Raw genomic sequence first — 16,503 nt, 5'->3', positions numbered from 1 at the left:
AATAGGGATAAATTCACACTCAACTCGAGTGTGAGTCAGACAGTTGGCACTACAGTTACAATCCCACTTCCAACCTGCATTCTACTAAACTTGCTTCCCTGTAGTGACTCCAGAATCCCCAGGATCGGAAAGTAGCAAGTGCAATGGAGGGAGGAGTTGTGGGTGATTGTGATGGCGAGGGACACAAAGTATGATTTGACAGCTAACTTATTATTTTTCACGGGTCTCCAATGTTTGTTGGATTTCTATTTGCTGTATTTAATCTGTGATTCACCTGACATATAATAATAATAATCGCTCAATTAGATTGGTTCCGGAGTAGAACTGCACTTCTATTAAAACTGTTTTTTCTGTTCAGGAATGCACTGTGAGAGATGTTCCCCTGGATTCTACGGAATTCTGACAGGGATTGGAGGTGGCTGTTTGCCTTGCAACTGTAATAATAACATAGACGGGAGAGATCCAGAGTCATGTGACCAGCAGACGGGCGAGTGTTTGAAATGCCTGTATAATAGCAATGGACCAAACTGCCAGTTCTGCAAGCCAGGATACTACGGATCTGCTGTGAACAAGGACTGTAGACGTAAGATCCTGGCGAGGTTAATCAGTTTAGCAAGATTGTGCATGTGCTCAATTCAGTGCTCAATATGTCCAAAGGCAGCTTCAGAGTAGAGTTTCACGAGTATATTTGCAGCCTATGCATTGGAGTGGATATTGACTGTTTACTGTGTAACTTGCCTTACAGACAGGAAATCCAGTTCAAAATGTACTGATTGTCTCTTACCACCTGCCCATGAGCAGAAGGTGTTTGAATTAGCATTTAAGGATTAAGCGGCGGTGTGTTTTCCCAATCTCCTCCGTTAAATTTTACTATTAATTCATAACAAACTCAAGTTATGATTAACTCAGAATTGGGCGGCACGGTTACACAGTGATAAGCATTGTTGCTTCACAGCTCCAGCTTGCCAGGTTCGATTCCCCGCTGGGTCACTGTCTGTGCGGTGTCTGCACGTTCTCCCTGTGTCAGCGTGGGTTTCCTCTGGGTGCTCCGACTTCCTCCCACAGTCCAAAGATGTGCAGGTTAGGTGGATTGGCCATGCTAAATTGTCCTTAGTGTCCAAAAAGATTAGGTGGGGTTAATGGGTTACGGGGATAGGGTGGAGGTTTGGGCTTAATTAGGGTGCTCTTTCCAAGGGCTGGTGTAGACTCGATGGCCCGAATGGCTTCCTTCTGCACTGTAAATACTGTGATCTGTTATTTTAGTTTACACAGTCAAAACCTGGAAAAAGTGTGTTCAGCGTCACACAGCAAAGGGAGAAATAGTGGATAGGAGGTCTACAATACCAGAACCACAGAAAAATAAATATTGGTTCACCTGAGTTCCAGAGTCCCAAAGTCGGATTTGTTATGAAACCCCGCTAAAGTTTTGTGCGAGAGTTTCCCAATCTGAAACACTGGTTCATGTGGTGCATTATTATTTGATATTAATGAGAAACATTTGCGGAAACAGCAAGAATTTGAACCTCTCTTTCATTAGACAACAATAAAAATGTTTATTAAAGCAGAAGAAAGATAATGACACACCACAAAGAACAATCTTATATTTTGGCAAATTAACAGTAAGCCCATAGTCCTTCGGAGACTGGAAACCCAAAAGCATCTGCTTTCCCCATAATCCTAAACAAACATAAATCTAAAGATCTATTATTAAGCTGTCCAGAAGGTTAGGTCATGTGACGTTCCATCTCACGTGACTTCAAAAGGAATGTTTATCCAGCATCTGGATTTGATTTCAGTGTTAATACTGATAATGTCTCAGTCATTAGTTGTCGAAAGGGGTGCAATTTATGTTGAGGTCTGGCATTTGGGAAGCCATTGTCTCAGTAGACCTAGTGACTCTGTTAGCAAGGTTGGCTTCTCAAATGGAAATGACATATCTGTAGTTCTCTTTGCAATTGTTCTGAACTGTCCCAGGTGTGATGTGCGTCTGTTCGCTCTCTAGGCGTAACAAGGTATGATATTCCAGAAACTAAGAAACTCCTGGGGATAGCTCCCAGGCAGAGGGCCAACTCAGCGATCAGGTGGTTTGCAGCAGCCACCTTAATTTTTTTTGTTCAACGGAAAAAGATCAGTTTCAAAAATAAAGAGCAATATGGAGAATGTTTTCAAATGTAGAGTGGTGGGTTTAATGTAATTATCCCATTTTTGTGTATTTTTGGCACATTTTCTTTATTGTGTACATTATTGATAATGGTTGCAGTAGTAAGATTAAAAATGCCTCTTCACTTAGAATGACAAAGTTATCAAAGACCTTCCTTTTTTGTAACTTGTTCATTTGCTATGACCGTCAACGGCAAAACCAGCATTTGTTAGAATCATAGAATCTCTACAGTGCAGAAGGAGGCCATTCAACCTATCGAGTCTGCACCGACCCTCTGAAAGAGCACCCTACCTAGACCCTTTCCCTGTAACCCCACCTAACCTGTACATTTCTGGACACCAAGGGGCAATTTAGCATGGCCAATCCACCTAATCTGCACATCTTTGGACTGTGGGAGGAAACCGGAGCACCCGAAGGGAACCCACGCAGACACGGAGAAAGTGCAAACTCCACACAGTCACCCAAAGCTGGAATTGAACATCGGACCCTGGCGCTGTGGGGTAGCAGTACTAACCACTGTGCCACCATGCCTAATTACCATTGAAAAGATGATGGTGAGGGCTAGCATCAAGTACTAATCAGCATATTGCTTGACATTCGGCACAAGCATAGAAGTTAGCGAAGAGGACTTGACAGAATCGATGAGGTAGGGTGCTCCATTGGTATTTCTGTTGCCAAAGTCAATGCGGAGCAATCCATCCACTTGGAGCAATGTGACATAACTAAGCGGCTATCTAGGCCATTTCAGAGGGCATGTAGGGGTCCGGCACCTAATCTGTACATTTCTGGACACATGTCGGTCAGGCAGGGGAAGGGTGGTAGATTTCCTTCGCTGATTTCAATTAATGACGCAGTTAAGCAGTTTGGTAGTTTAATGATCATCGTTACAGAGACTAGGGGCGGGATCCTCCAGTCTCCGACGCCGAAATCATGTTCGGCGATCTGCCAGAGAATCCCTGTTGGTGCCGAAATGGGGTGCGGCATTGCTTTTGCGATGCTCCGTCCCCTCCAAAACAGCGTTGGGACAGTCTCAGGACGGCCTGCGACCCTCTCCTGTGTTCCGCCCCCGATGGGCTGAGTTGCCGACGGCGTGGAACACTTAACCTATTTTCCGGCGTGACGGCTGCAGACTGATTCCAGCGCCGCCACAGTCAGGGGCCAGGGGGGAGCCTTCCGCGGGCAGGGAGGATTTCGGCGAGCACTGGGAGACTGGGGGGGTGGGTAGTCCAAGGGTGGCGAGCCAGGTCAAAGGCCGGCAGTTTTTGGCAGGCCGGGTCCATGCGTGGCCTGCGCCATATTGCTCGGTGTGGCCGCTGCAGGCTGCCTCCGTGCACATGCGCGGCCACGGACCCAGCATTTCTCCGTCTGTATCCGCAGCTAAAGCTGGGGGCTTTACACTGCGTGCCTCCTAGCCCCCATGCATGCATTATTAACATATTTAAGCCTAAAACAAACACTAAGCACTCAATCTGTATGTTGCTCTGCCATTGGCTATACTAATAGTGGTATTCACCCGTTTGAAATGAAGGGGTTGTCACTCCATTTTGCAATATAGTAACAGTGATATATACGGCTAAAATAATTTATGGCATGCAAAGCACTTATTGACATCCAATAGATATGAAAGTCACTCTAGGTAAATGCAAGTTCTTTATTCCCATGTTAATCTACCTCGCTGTTATATTATATTTCAGAATGTGCTTGCAATGGCAATGGAGTTGACACAGCTCATTGTCTTTCTGAAGATATATGTTTGTGTGATCAAGAAACTGGTCAGTGCCCGTGCTTACCATACGTGGTTGGGAGAGGCTGTGACAAATGTGCTCCGGGTTTCTGGAACTGGCCCAGTGGAGAAGGATGTGAGCCTTGTTTGTGTGACCCTCAGAAATCCGCCAGCAACCAGTGCGACGAGGCAAGAAGCATATTTAATCAAAAAATGCAACAACATTGCAGGTGTAAAAATGTTAAACATTGAACAAGTCTTTTTTTTGAAGCAACAGAAAATTGTTGGGCACAGCTTGTCTGTCCAGCAGAGGGAACCATTGTTCCATCATTTACAAATAACAATATAATGAATCTAGTATCACCACACCTGCCATAACACTCATTTAACTGGCAACTTAAGAACCTTCATTTTACATTTCATTTTAACCTAGTTTCAATTACATATTTTCAGCTTACTGGACACTGTCAGTGTAAGGATGGCTATGGTGGAAAAACATGTTCCGAATGCCAGGATAAATATTATGGCGACCCAAAGATGCAGTGTAAATGTGAGTGTCGATTTCCAAGTGTTAATTTTCCAAGTTTGTCCATCAGGTTGGACAGACTGCCAATGAGTCCAACTAGCAAGCCATACTGTGTATGCTCTGCATATTCCCACAGCTGCGTTAAAGAGAGTGGCGCCACCATCATCTCTTTTGAAAAAAAAACGTAGTGTTATTATGACTCATTTTAACTTGCTTTCACTTGTACCTGTGTCTCACTCTTTGGCAACCTTCCTTTACCTAAAAAAGTCACTGCTGTTAGTAGTGGAGAAACTGGGCTGATATGGTCCCCTATCTTCAGACATAGAATGGCATGATTAGTGAAGCCATCTGGATTGGGGGTTTACCATCTATAGAAATAGGCCAAAAGCAAGCAGCAGCTGCCTGTGGTAAGCCATCGTGGTGCCAGAATATATAACTTGCAACAATATACATAGAAACATACATAGAAAATAGAAACAGGAGGAGGCCATTCGGTCCATCGAGTCTGCTCCGCCATTTATTATTATCATGCCTGAGGGCAGCACGGTGGCGCAGTGGTTATCACTGCAGTCTCACGGCGCCGAGGTCCCAGGTTCGATCCCGGCTCTGAGTCACTGTCCGTGTGGAGTTTGCACATTTTCCCCGTGTTTGCGTGGAGTTCGCCCCAACAACACAAAGATGTGCAGGGTGGGTGGGTTGAACATGCTAAATTGCCCCTTAATTGGAAAAGATGAATTGGGTACTCTAAATTTATGAAAAAAAAATTATTATCGTGCCTGATCATCAAGTTCAATACCCTGATTCCGCCTTCCCGTCATATCCCTTGATTCCTTTAGCCCCAAGAGCCATATCTAATTCCTTCTTGAACTTTCGCAACGTTTTGACATCAACTACTTTCTGTGGTAGCGAATTCCACAGATTCACCACTCTCTGGGTGAAGAAATTTCTCCCCACCTCAGTCCTAAATGCGTTTACCCCTTATCCTCAAACCATGACCCCTAGTTCTGGATTCCCCCACTATGGGGAACATTCTTTCTCAATCTACCTTGTCTAATCGTATTATAATTTTATAAGTTTCTCTGTGATTCCTCTCACTCTTCTAAACTCCAATGAATATAATCCTAACTGATTTAGTCTCTCTTCATATGACAGTTCCACCATCCCAGGAATCAACCTGGTAAACCTTTGCTGCACTCCCTCCACAGCAAGACCATTCTTCTTCAGATGAGGACACCAAATCTGCACACAATATCCAGGTGTGGCCTCACCAGTGTCCCAAACAACTGCAGTAAAACACCCCCATTCCGATACTGAAATCCTCTCGCTATTAAGGCCAATGCTCCGTTTGCCTTCTTTACTGCCTGCTGTGCCTCCACACTTACTTTCTGCGAGTGATGCATGAGGACACCAAGGCCTTGCTGAGTATATACTTCACTCAATTTACACCCATTCAAATAATAAGCTTGTCATGATATGTAAACATGCAACCAATGAACACTCAGAATAGGACACAGCCAATGGGCAGTCAAGACACTCAGAGCATCACCACAAGGGGGCATGACATAAACACTATAAAAGGGATGAGGCACTCACACCCTGCCTCTTTCCACAGACAGACATCTAGAGAGTTAGACAGGGTTGATCAGCAGCATCACACCCCAGCACATGGCTTAGAGCAAGCTGGTACAGTTAGACTGAGTTACTACAATTAGATTCGCAGAGAGTCGAACTCATTTGAGAACTGTGTTAATAGTTCAATAAACACGTTGAACTCATTTCAGAGTCTGGAGCATCCTTTAGTTAAGACTGCATCAAGTAGCAGCCTGTGTTATCCGAAGCGGCAAAACACAACAAAGCTGTCTTCCTATTTTTTCTACCAAAGCGGATAACTTTAAATTTTAAAGTACCCAATTATGTGTTTTTCCAATTAAGGGACAATTTAGCATGGACAATCCACCTGTCCTGCACATCTCTGGGTTGTGATGGTGAGACCCATGCAGACACTGGGAGAATGTGCAAACTCCACACGGATGGTGACCCGGGGCTGGGATCGAACCTGGGTCCTCAGAGCCGTGAGGCAGCAGTGCTAACGACTGTGTCACCGTGCCACCCTCAAAGTGGATATCCTTACATTTATCCACATTATACTGCATCTGCCATGCATATGCCCAATTACTCAGCCTGTATAAATCCCACTGAAGCATCTCAGCATCCTCCTCACAGCTCACCCTCCCACCCAACTTTGTATCATCTGCAAATTTGGAGAAAATACATTTAGTTCCCTCGTCCAAATCATTCATATATAATGTGAACAGTTGAGGTCCTAGAACAAATCCCTGCGGTACCCCACTAGTCACTGCCTGCCAATCGGAAAAGGACACATTTATTCCAACGTTTCGCTTCCTGTCTGCTAACCAGCTTTCAATCCATCTCAAGCCACTACCCATGATCCCATGCGCTTCAACTTTACATAGTAATCTGCTATGTGAGACCTTGTCGAAAGCCTTCTGAAAGTCTAAGTAAATCATTTGCACCGGTTCTCCCTGATCAACTCTATTAGTTACATTGTCAAAGAATTCCAGTAGATTTGTCAAGCATGATTTCCCTTTCATAAAACCATGCTGACTTTGTCTGATTATACGACTGCTTTCCAAATGCTGTGCTATGAAATCTTTGATAATTGACTTCAGCAACTTCCTTACTACCGACGTTAGGCTCACTGGTCTATCGCTCTCTGTTATCCCTCTCCCTCCCTTTTTGAATAGCGGGGTTATATTAGCTACCCTCCACTCTAGGAACCATTCCAGAGTCCAAAATTTTGGAAAATGACCAACAATGGATCTACTATTTCTAGTGAGTCATGTGAGAGTACCTTTAAGAAATGGGTGTTTTTTAGAGAATAACTGTAGTGGGTGTACCTTTAAGAAATGGGTGTGTATTACTGCAGTGATGTCAGAGTGTGGGTGGAGCAGGGCTGTCTGTCAGCTTTTAGTTTCACTTTGAGAAAAGCTTAGGTGTGTCTGTGGTTTTTTTGTTTCGTTTCAGTGTTGGAGCTGCAGTCAGCCACAGAATGTGTAATATTGTTCTCTCTGCCATGTAAAGACTATCTCTTGATCATTTGGTGAATTCAGAGTGATAACTGTTCTCAGTAGTGAATTTAAACCTGATGTGCTTCTGTTCAAAGGGGGCTACATTTTAACAATCGTTGATGTGTTGGGTAGGCTGCGTAGAGGTGAACTGCACTTGATGCAGTGTAGCGAGAGACAGACCTCCAACACTTGATAAAATGCAACACGATTTTATTCAGCATCCAAACTATTATACATGTTCAACTGTGGGTCGAGACTATGCTGACTTGACTGGAGACCTGACACTAGCCTAACCAGACTAACGTAGCTACCACATGGTGTAGGCACTGGCCAGCTCACTAACTCTGACTGTCTCAGAGGCTGGGTCCTGAGAGAGCGGGAAAACTGGTGCCCTCTGGCTTTCTAGTTGTCGTGTCCTGTCTGGTGATTGGCTGCTCTGTTCTGTGTGCTTACTGGTCATCCTGTGTGTCAATCACTGCCTGTCTGCACTCCATTGTATACATAGATGTGTATTATGACAATCGTCTCCTCGTTACATACCTATAGAAACTTTTACAGTCAGTTTTTTATGTTCCCTGCTAGCTTACTTTCATATTGTATTTCCCCTTCTTAATCAATCCCTTGGTTCACATTTGCTGAATTTTAAACTGTTCCCAATTCTCGGGCCTATTGCTTTTTCTTGCTAATTTGTATGCCTCTTCTTTGAATCTAATGCTCTCTCTAATTTCTCTTGTCAGCCATGGTTGTCCACAGTTCCCTTTCTACTCTTGCACCAAATAGGAAAAAACAACGATTTGTTCCTTGGATGCCTGTCATTGCCTGTCCACTGTCCACCCTTTCAGTAATGTTTCCCAGTCTGTCATAGCCAGCTCATGCCTCATACCATCATTGTTACCTTTATTGAGGTTCTAGACTCTGGTCTCAGAAACAACTACCTCACTATCCACGTTGATAAAGAATTCTGTCATATCATAGAACATACAGTGCAGAAGGCGGCCATTCGGCTCATCATGTCTGCACCGACCCACTTAAGCCCTCACATCCACCACTATCCCCGTAGCCCAAACACCCAATTCATTTTTTCCAATTAAGGGGCAATTTAGCGTGTTCAATCCACCTACCCTGCACATCTTTGTGTTGTGGGGGCGAAACCCACGCAAACATGGGGAGAATGTGCAAACTCCACACGGACAGTGACCCAGAGCCGGGATCGAACCTGCAACCTCGGCGCCGCAAGACTGCAGTGCTACCACTGCGCCACCGTGCTGCCCCATCTATTTTATTTTGAATTCTCCGTGCATTCAGGTCCAAAGCCTTAAGGCTAGTCCTTTTAGCGTTCCTTGTCCCATTCCTACTATATTTTACAGTGTCATTATCTGATATAGGCCCTTGATTTCTCTGCCTATCACTTTTCTTATTTCTCCTTGCTGCCCTTTTCTCTTGTTTTTGATTCCCCCTGCTCTGAATCCTTGCATAGGTTCCCATCCCTCTGGAATATTGGTTTAAATCCTCCCCAACCATTCGAGCAACCCCCCCCCCCCCCTCCCCCCTCCCGCCCAAGGACATCAGTCCCGGTCCTGCCCAGATGTAACCCACCCAGTTTGCACAGGTCCCATCTCCCCCAGAACCAGTCCGAATGCCCCAGGAATCTGAAACCCACCCCCTCACACCGTCTCTTCAGCCACGTATTCAGCCGATATATCCTACTATGTCTACTCTGACTACCACGTGGCACTGATGGTAATCCTGAGATCACTACCTTTGAGGTCCAACTCTTCAATTTTCTTCCTAACTCCCTATATTCTGCTTTTAGGATCCCATCCCTGTTTTTACCTATGCCATTGGTACCAATGTGTACCACGGTCATTGGCTGTTCACCCTCTCCCTCCAGAATGTCATGTAACCGCTCCAAGACATCCTTGGCCCTTGCACCAGCGAGGCAACATACCATCCTGGAGTCTTATTTTCGGCCGCTGAAATGGCTATCTATTCCCCTTACAATTGAATCCCCTATAACTATTGCATTCTCACCCTTTTTACTCCTTCCCTCTGCAGCAGAACTAAACATGGTGCAACAAATTTGGTTATTGCCGCTTTCCCCTGAGAGGTCATTCCCTACAACAGTATCCAAAGCAGTAAATCTGTTTTGTAGGGGAATGGCCACAAGGGATTCCTGCACTGCCTGCCTAGCTCTCTTACTCTACCTGGTGGTCACACATTCCCTTCCTGCCTGCGAAGTCTGAGCCTACGGTGTGACCACCTCTCTATACGTGTTATCTTTGACACTCTCCACCTTACAGATGCTCCACAGTACCTACAGCCACTGCTCCAGCTCCAAACACCGGGCTTCCAGGAGCTCTAGCTGGAGACACTTCCTGCACACATGCTGATCGCGGGCTCTGGAAATGTTCCCAGCTTCCCACATGGAGCAAGAGGAGCAAACCAAGACTTTAAGCTCTCCTGCCATGACTTACCCCTTTAAATTTAACCTTTGGAAGATGCTTGATATTAGATTATATCCAATTCTCTTTGGCCCTTCTTTCCTTGTCCTTGCTACTACCAAGAATGGAGAAAAGCACACCATTTATTATTTATTATTTATTTTTAAATTTAAAGTACCCGATTCTTTTTGGGGGGAAATTTAGCATGGCCAGTCCACCTATCCTACATGGATGCAAGGGGAGAATGTGCAAACTCCACACAAACAGTGTCCTTGGACCGGGATCGAACCCGGGTCCCGCCTTGAGAAAAGCACACCATTTATGACATGACCTTGCAATTCACTCACTATTAAAGCTGCTGGCCTCCTGACTTAATCTACATGGTGTTCCGAGCATCACAACTCTAAATCTGCCTCGTTTAAGGATGGAAAGCACACATTTTCCAGTCTTGTAGCCTGATGGGTAAACAACGGCCCAAATTCTCCTGCCGCTGGAACTCCCTCGTCCCGTTGGCAGTGTACCCACACCCACAGATTTCCCGGCAGTGTAGGATGGCTTCAATGGGAAATCCCATTGACAAGGGGCGGGAGTAGAGAATCCTGCCACAGTTGAGAAACACACGTGCCACCGAGAAACATGCGGCTGGAGGACCAGAGCATTGCGCCCAATATTTAAGGTAAACTAATGCCTATAAGAAATGAAGAATTGTGAACGTGAAGTGGAATGTTCCTCAGCAAATGCAAACTGGACAATTTTATATGGTTGTTCATAATGATTAATATTATTGTGTCCATTAAGTCCATTTTACCCCTCATACATTTTTGCAATTTTAACGGTTCAAGCTAAATGTGTTTCAGCTATGAGTTTTCATCCTGTTTCCTCCCATCGAAACGGTCATCCTGCACATCGTGGACAATTACAATACATTATCCAGAACCATTTCACATTATCAAATTACCATTCTTTCAATATTTCCCTTGCAGCCTGTAACTGCACATTTGAAGGAACGGGAAGTCCCGCGTGTGACAAGACGACAGGCGCCTGTAACTGTCGTGAAGGCGTAACGGGGCAGCATTGCGACAAGTGTGCCTGGGGTTACTGCAAGGAATTTCCAAAATGCACACCATGTCATCCTTGTTTCAAGCTGCTGGATGAAGAGATCTGTGCCTTGAGCCCAGCAATCGACATGTCCAACAGGACCATCTCTGTGCCAGGAGTAAAATTGGGTCCTTCCTTTGACAAACGGTTTAAAAAGCTAGAAAAGAAAATTGCTGAGGTGGCCAACATTCTGAATGACTCCGTTATTTCCCCTGACGCACTTCAGCAGACAATGGATTATTTTGAAAAAATCAGGTAATGTACTCCATTTTATCTGACTGCGCGATTCATTGAATATAACATTTAAGTTCTATGACTGCCCCTCACACTGAGTTAATTGTGCTTGCAATTTTAAATCAACTCTGTGCCAGGCTTACTTTAAATTCAACAAGAGACAAGCAATGCAATTCTCTGCTCCACTGATTAAAGTGGGATGAAAGCCCTCTTATGACGTGCTGGCACATTAGTTTTGACCCAGTCATCATTTATAGTTGGGATGTATCGCATAATATGAATCTTTCTCATACATCATAACAAGCACTAAACCCACATTTCCTTGGATTTTTCTGCTTGAACCTTGTCCATTATCAATCCATGACGTGGCAGTAAACTGCACAATTAAAGTCAGCCCTCTAGCAGTTCGTTTGTGGAGCCGGTTTAATTAAGTCAGATTCTAGGCAACGGTAATTGAATCTTCCTGTAATGTCTGCACGCTGTGAAGCATATTTCACAGAGTTTGCATAAAGGAAAGAGAAAGTTGAAATATGTACCATAGGTGAAAAACTGATTGTTAATACATTTCTACAGTTAATGTGAGCTGGTTCACAGACTGAATCTCCCACTTATATTATTTCTTGGATTTACTTTTCTCTGGCAATCCCATGTGCTGCATCCAACTGCTACATAAGGCCAGAGTGCAGTGAAATTAGGCTTGGACCCAGACAAGCCCAGCTGTCCTGCCCTGCCCCAAGCCTAGTGAGGACTAAAGACCCCCCCCCCCCCACCCCCGCCACCCTTTCCCCCCTCCCCCTGCCCCATTTCCCCCCTCCCCCCATGTAAAGCTATGCTCCCTGTTCCCCACCGCCCCTTGCAAAACAATGTCAGCGGTGTGGCCATTGCCCAGGGCACCCAGGCCTGAAATTTCCTAATCTCAGCACATTGACTAGAGTTAGTGAAAGTAGCCATGCCAGCCTGCTGGTTAGCTGGAACTTCATAGAAAGCCAAAACCACATCCATTCACTTCAAAGAGAAATAGTTTTAGTAGGCTGTAAGTGACAGCTTCCAGGCTGTCAGATATCTAGATTGTTTATTTTCATCAGTCTTCATGCCATCTCAAGTAGCCTTTTTTGAACCTAACCACAGTGTTTATAAACATCCAGGAGATGGGGCAGCACGGTGGCTCATGGTTAGCATTGCTGCCTACGGCGCTGAGGACCCGGGCACGAATCCCGGCCTTGGGTCACTGTCTGTGTGGAGTTTGCAGATTCTCCCTGTGTCTGTGTGGGTTTCACCCCCACAACCCAAAGATGTGCAGGGTAGGTGGATTAGCCACACTAAATTGCCCCTTAATTGGATAAAAAAATAATTGGGTACTCTAAATTTACAAAAAAAATAAAATGAAATAAACATCCAGGAGTTAAGTTCTTTCACTAATTCTTTTTTCAGCAGAAAGCACTTAACTGCTTTTGATGTGGTCATGAGCTATCAATCGTAGCTAGATGTTTATAAACATCATTCTAGGTGGTGCAAGGCACTACTGATTGTATACATATGGCCTTGCAGGTCCTGCATGTTAACAGGGAGATGTCCCTCAACTGTTGGGTTACCAATCTATCAATATCTAGTTGCCGTAAGACCATACCCAAAAGATAATGTCAGTGAATGCCCACTCTCCTGACAACAGGCATGATGCATTCATCCTCCACCAGTCAGCCGTACCAGCCATTTGCGGCACCAGTTCTACTGCTGGGTGACAAAGGATGCATGCTCTCCACCTGGCTTGTAAACTTCTCTCTGCTGCCCCACCATGCAAGGGCAACATGCCTATAACATGATTCATGTAGTCACCAGGAAACAATGGTTTTGCTGCCTGGATTGATCAGCGGATCTCTGCAATATTCATATTTGTCGTGAGATCAGCTTGAGAGGAGAAGGAAGAGGAGCTTCAAGGACCTCTTTGTTCTGGATAGGCAGTCTGTTAGCAGATACTCAGATTCCAGTTCCCGTGAGATGTTATTCTCACATCACTATTGCTCCACCATTCCAATTTTCAACTCATCTGCCACAGACCATCACAGCATCCTCTTGGCCAAACAACCTTAAATAAAAGCCACCAATCAAAAGCCATTCCATTGCAATTTTATCCAGCCATACTTGCAATAATACTAAAGAAATTGAACTATTCAGGTGTAGCTTCTTAATGCCTGAGCTAGTTCTCCCCCAGTGACTGATGCATGGTTGGTGGTGTGTGTGTGTGTGTGTGTGTGGGGTGTGGGGATGGGGGGTGACTTACACTGGAGGAGACTGCAGATGACCTTAGAGGATGACCTTAAGCGGACCTCGGCCTAGCTTTGGATTGTTCCACCTCGAAATAGATGGCAGAAAACCACGCAGGTTAGCAGAAAGGCAATGTCAAGGATACTGGTAGAGGAGTGGCAGTGAAGGGAGCATGCCTGCTTTCAACCCTGAGAGAGGACAGCAGATCTCTGCTCCACAAAGTCACTCCAAGGGCACTGTCTCAGCAATCCTAATATTTCTTTGAGGTCAGATTGCTGGACTGCCGTGAGGGCCAGCAAGCCTTTTTGAGCAGTGGTATCTGTAGCCATAATGGCAGCAGTCTGAACCTACACAGCACCATGATGGGCTTACATGGCAACAGGAATACCTCGTATAACTTTATTCTGAGCTTCCATTATAGCCCTCAGACTTTGAGTAGCTTCTGCTTGAACTGCAGTGGGAGCTGAGACATCAGCCACAAATGCTGCAAGTGCTGTCATGGAGTTGGTCACATCTCCACACTCGGGTGGTAAGGCTCCAAGCTCTACATGATGCCCTGTCCCAAGTTGGAAACTGAGACCAGCATGTTCCAAGACATAACAGCAGGCTCTGTGACAGGTTTACCAATGCACCAAGCATCTTGTTGTGCATAGAAACAAAGGAGCAGCAGTAGGCCATTCAGCCCATTGAGCCTGCTCCGCCATTCGATACAATCATGGCTGATCATCCACTTCAATGCCTGTTCTCCACATTATCCCCATATCCCTTTATGTCACTGGCATTTGAAATCTAACAATCTAACATGGACAAAAGAGTTAAACACCAGAAGTGAGGTGAGATTACAGCCCTTCACATCAAGGCAGAATTTGACTGAGTGTGGCATCAAAGAACCCTAGCAAAATTGGAGTCAATGGGAATCAGGGGGGAAACTGTACGCTGGCTGGAGTCATTCCTGGAACAAATGCCTTTAACTCTGATGAGGTGGAGATGCCGGCGTTGGACTGGGGTGAGCACAGTAAGAAGTCTTACAACGCCAGGTTAAAGTCCAACAGGTTTGTTTCGATGTCACTAGCTTTCGGAGCGCTGCTCCTTCCTCAGGTGAGGAAGGAGCAGCGCTCCGAAAGCTAGTGGCATCGAAACAAACTTGTTGGACTTTAACCTGGTGTTGTAAGACTTCTCACTGTATTTAACTCTGATGGTTGTGATTGTTGAAGGTCAGTCATCACAATTCCAGGACATCGCTGAAGAAGTTCCTCAAGACAGTGTCCTAGACCCAACCATCTTCAGCTGCCATCCTCCAAGAGAGGATCTAACAATCGCCCCTTGACATTCAATGGCATTACCATCACATAATCCCCCATGATCATCATCCTGTGGGTTACCATTGATCAGAAACTGAACTGGACTAGCCAAATGAACTCTGTGGCTACCAGAACAGGTCAAAAGCTAGGAATCCGAGGGCGAGTAACTCTCCTCCTGATCCCCCAAAGCCTGTCCACCATCCACAAGGAAAAGACCAGGTGTGTAATGGAATACTCTCCACTTGCCTGGATGAGAGCATCTACAACAACACTCAAGAAGCTCGACACCATCCAGGACAAAGCAGCCCGCTTGATTGCTCCCCCTTCCACAAACATTCATTTGCTCCACCACTGACGAACAGAGGCAGCCGTGTGTACCATCAACAAGGTGCACTGCAGGAACTCACCAAGGTTCCTGAGGCAACACCTTCCAAACCCACGACCACTAATAATAATAATCTTTATTGTCCCAAGCAGGCTTACAGTAACACTGCAATGAAGTTACTGTGAAAAGCCCCTAGTCACCACATTACAGCGCCTGTTCAGGTACACGGAGGGAGAATTCAGAATGTCCAATTCATCTAACAAGCACATCACCATCTCGAAGGACAAGAGCAGTAGATACCTGGGAACCCCAACAACTGGAGGCTCCCCTCCAAGTCATTCACCACCCCGACATGGAAATATATTGCCTTCAGTGTTGCTGGGTCAAAATCCTGCGACTCCCTTCCTAACAGTGCTGTGAGTGTACCTGCATCTCAGGGACTGTAGCAATTCAAGAAGGCAGCTCACCACCACCTCCTCCAGGGATGGGCAGTAAAAGCGGGCCTAACCAGCGGTGCCCACATCCCGCAAATGCATTAAATAAAAAGCTGTCCTCTTCAAACGGGGAAGCAGCCGATGGTCATCTGGGACTATGGCAACTTCACTATTTACTATTTATCTGTTATGCAATAATATTTTTAATATCTTTACAATTTATTTGTCAGAAAAAACAAAATGGAGATTAATCCAAATGTGAATATTTCAAATGGCACCAAGGAGCTTAATAGAGAGATTGATGATCTTGATAAGGAAGTGGACAAGCTCATTCAGGACATGAATACATTCACTAACAAATCCGGAATAAAAGCTTACATAAATGGTAAGTGTAAGAGTGGAAGAACCATTAAACTGACTGTCCTGTGGACTATGTCAATGTCATATGAATGCTGGATTTAGTGATTAAAATGGTGATTATTAAAATTGACATGATTTCTTGAAATAACCGTATGTTTTACAATTCTGCTTTTAAGCGTCCAAATGATGTCAATTGGGAGGGGCGGCACAGCGACTCGGTGGTTAGCACTGCTGCCTCACCACGTCAAGGACCCAGCGTTCGATCCCGGCCCCCTGTCCATGTGGAGTTTGCACATTCTCCCCGTGTCTGGGGAAAATGTGCAGGGTAGGTGAATTGGCCACGCTAAATTGCCCCTTATTAAAACAAATGACGTCATTTGGGAGAGGATGTTAACTTTTTAACTGCATGGAGTCAACTAGATCTGCTCAGAGCAGAGTTAAAGATTGGCCGCGACACGGTACCTCCTTTTCATTTACTCTATTCATGGGATATGAGCATCGCTGGCCAGGCGAGCATTTATTGCCCATCCCTAATTGTCCATGCGAAGA

General features: G+C 45.2%; 1 protein-coding gene across 2 annotated transcripts in view; it reads left to right on the top strand.

The window, feature by feature from the left end:
• Nucleotides 1–16,503, top strand: part of lamb4 (laminin, beta 4) — a 195,876-nt gene that overhangs the window by 124,847 nt on the left and 54,526 nt on the right. For both annotated transcript variants that reach the window (XM_072471583.1, XM_072471584.1), the window contains exons 23-27: nt 359–583; nt 3,856–4,073; nt 4,338–4,434; nt 10,924–11,293; nt 15,825–15,979. In XM_072471583.1, the coding sequence (XP_072327684.1) occupies nt 359–583; nt 3,856–4,073; nt 4,338–4,434; nt 10,924–11,293; nt 15,825–15,979 (1,065 nt within the window). The remainder of the gene's footprint in view (nt 1–358; nt 584–3,855; nt 4,074–4,337; nt 4,435–10,923; nt 11,294–15,824; nt 15,980–16,503) is intronic.

Source organism: Scyliorhinus torazame, chromosome 13 (genome assembly GCF_047496885.1).
Source record: "Scyliorhinus torazame isolate Kashiwa2021f chromosome 13, sScyTor2.1, whole genome shotgun sequence".
Lineage (NCBI taxonomy): Eukaryota > Metazoa > Chordata > Chondrichthyes > Carcharhiniformes > Scyliorhinidae > Scyliorhinus > Scyliorhinus torazame.
Note: the sequence above shows the minus strand (reverse complement) of the source record. Positions and strands in the feature narration are given on the sequence as shown.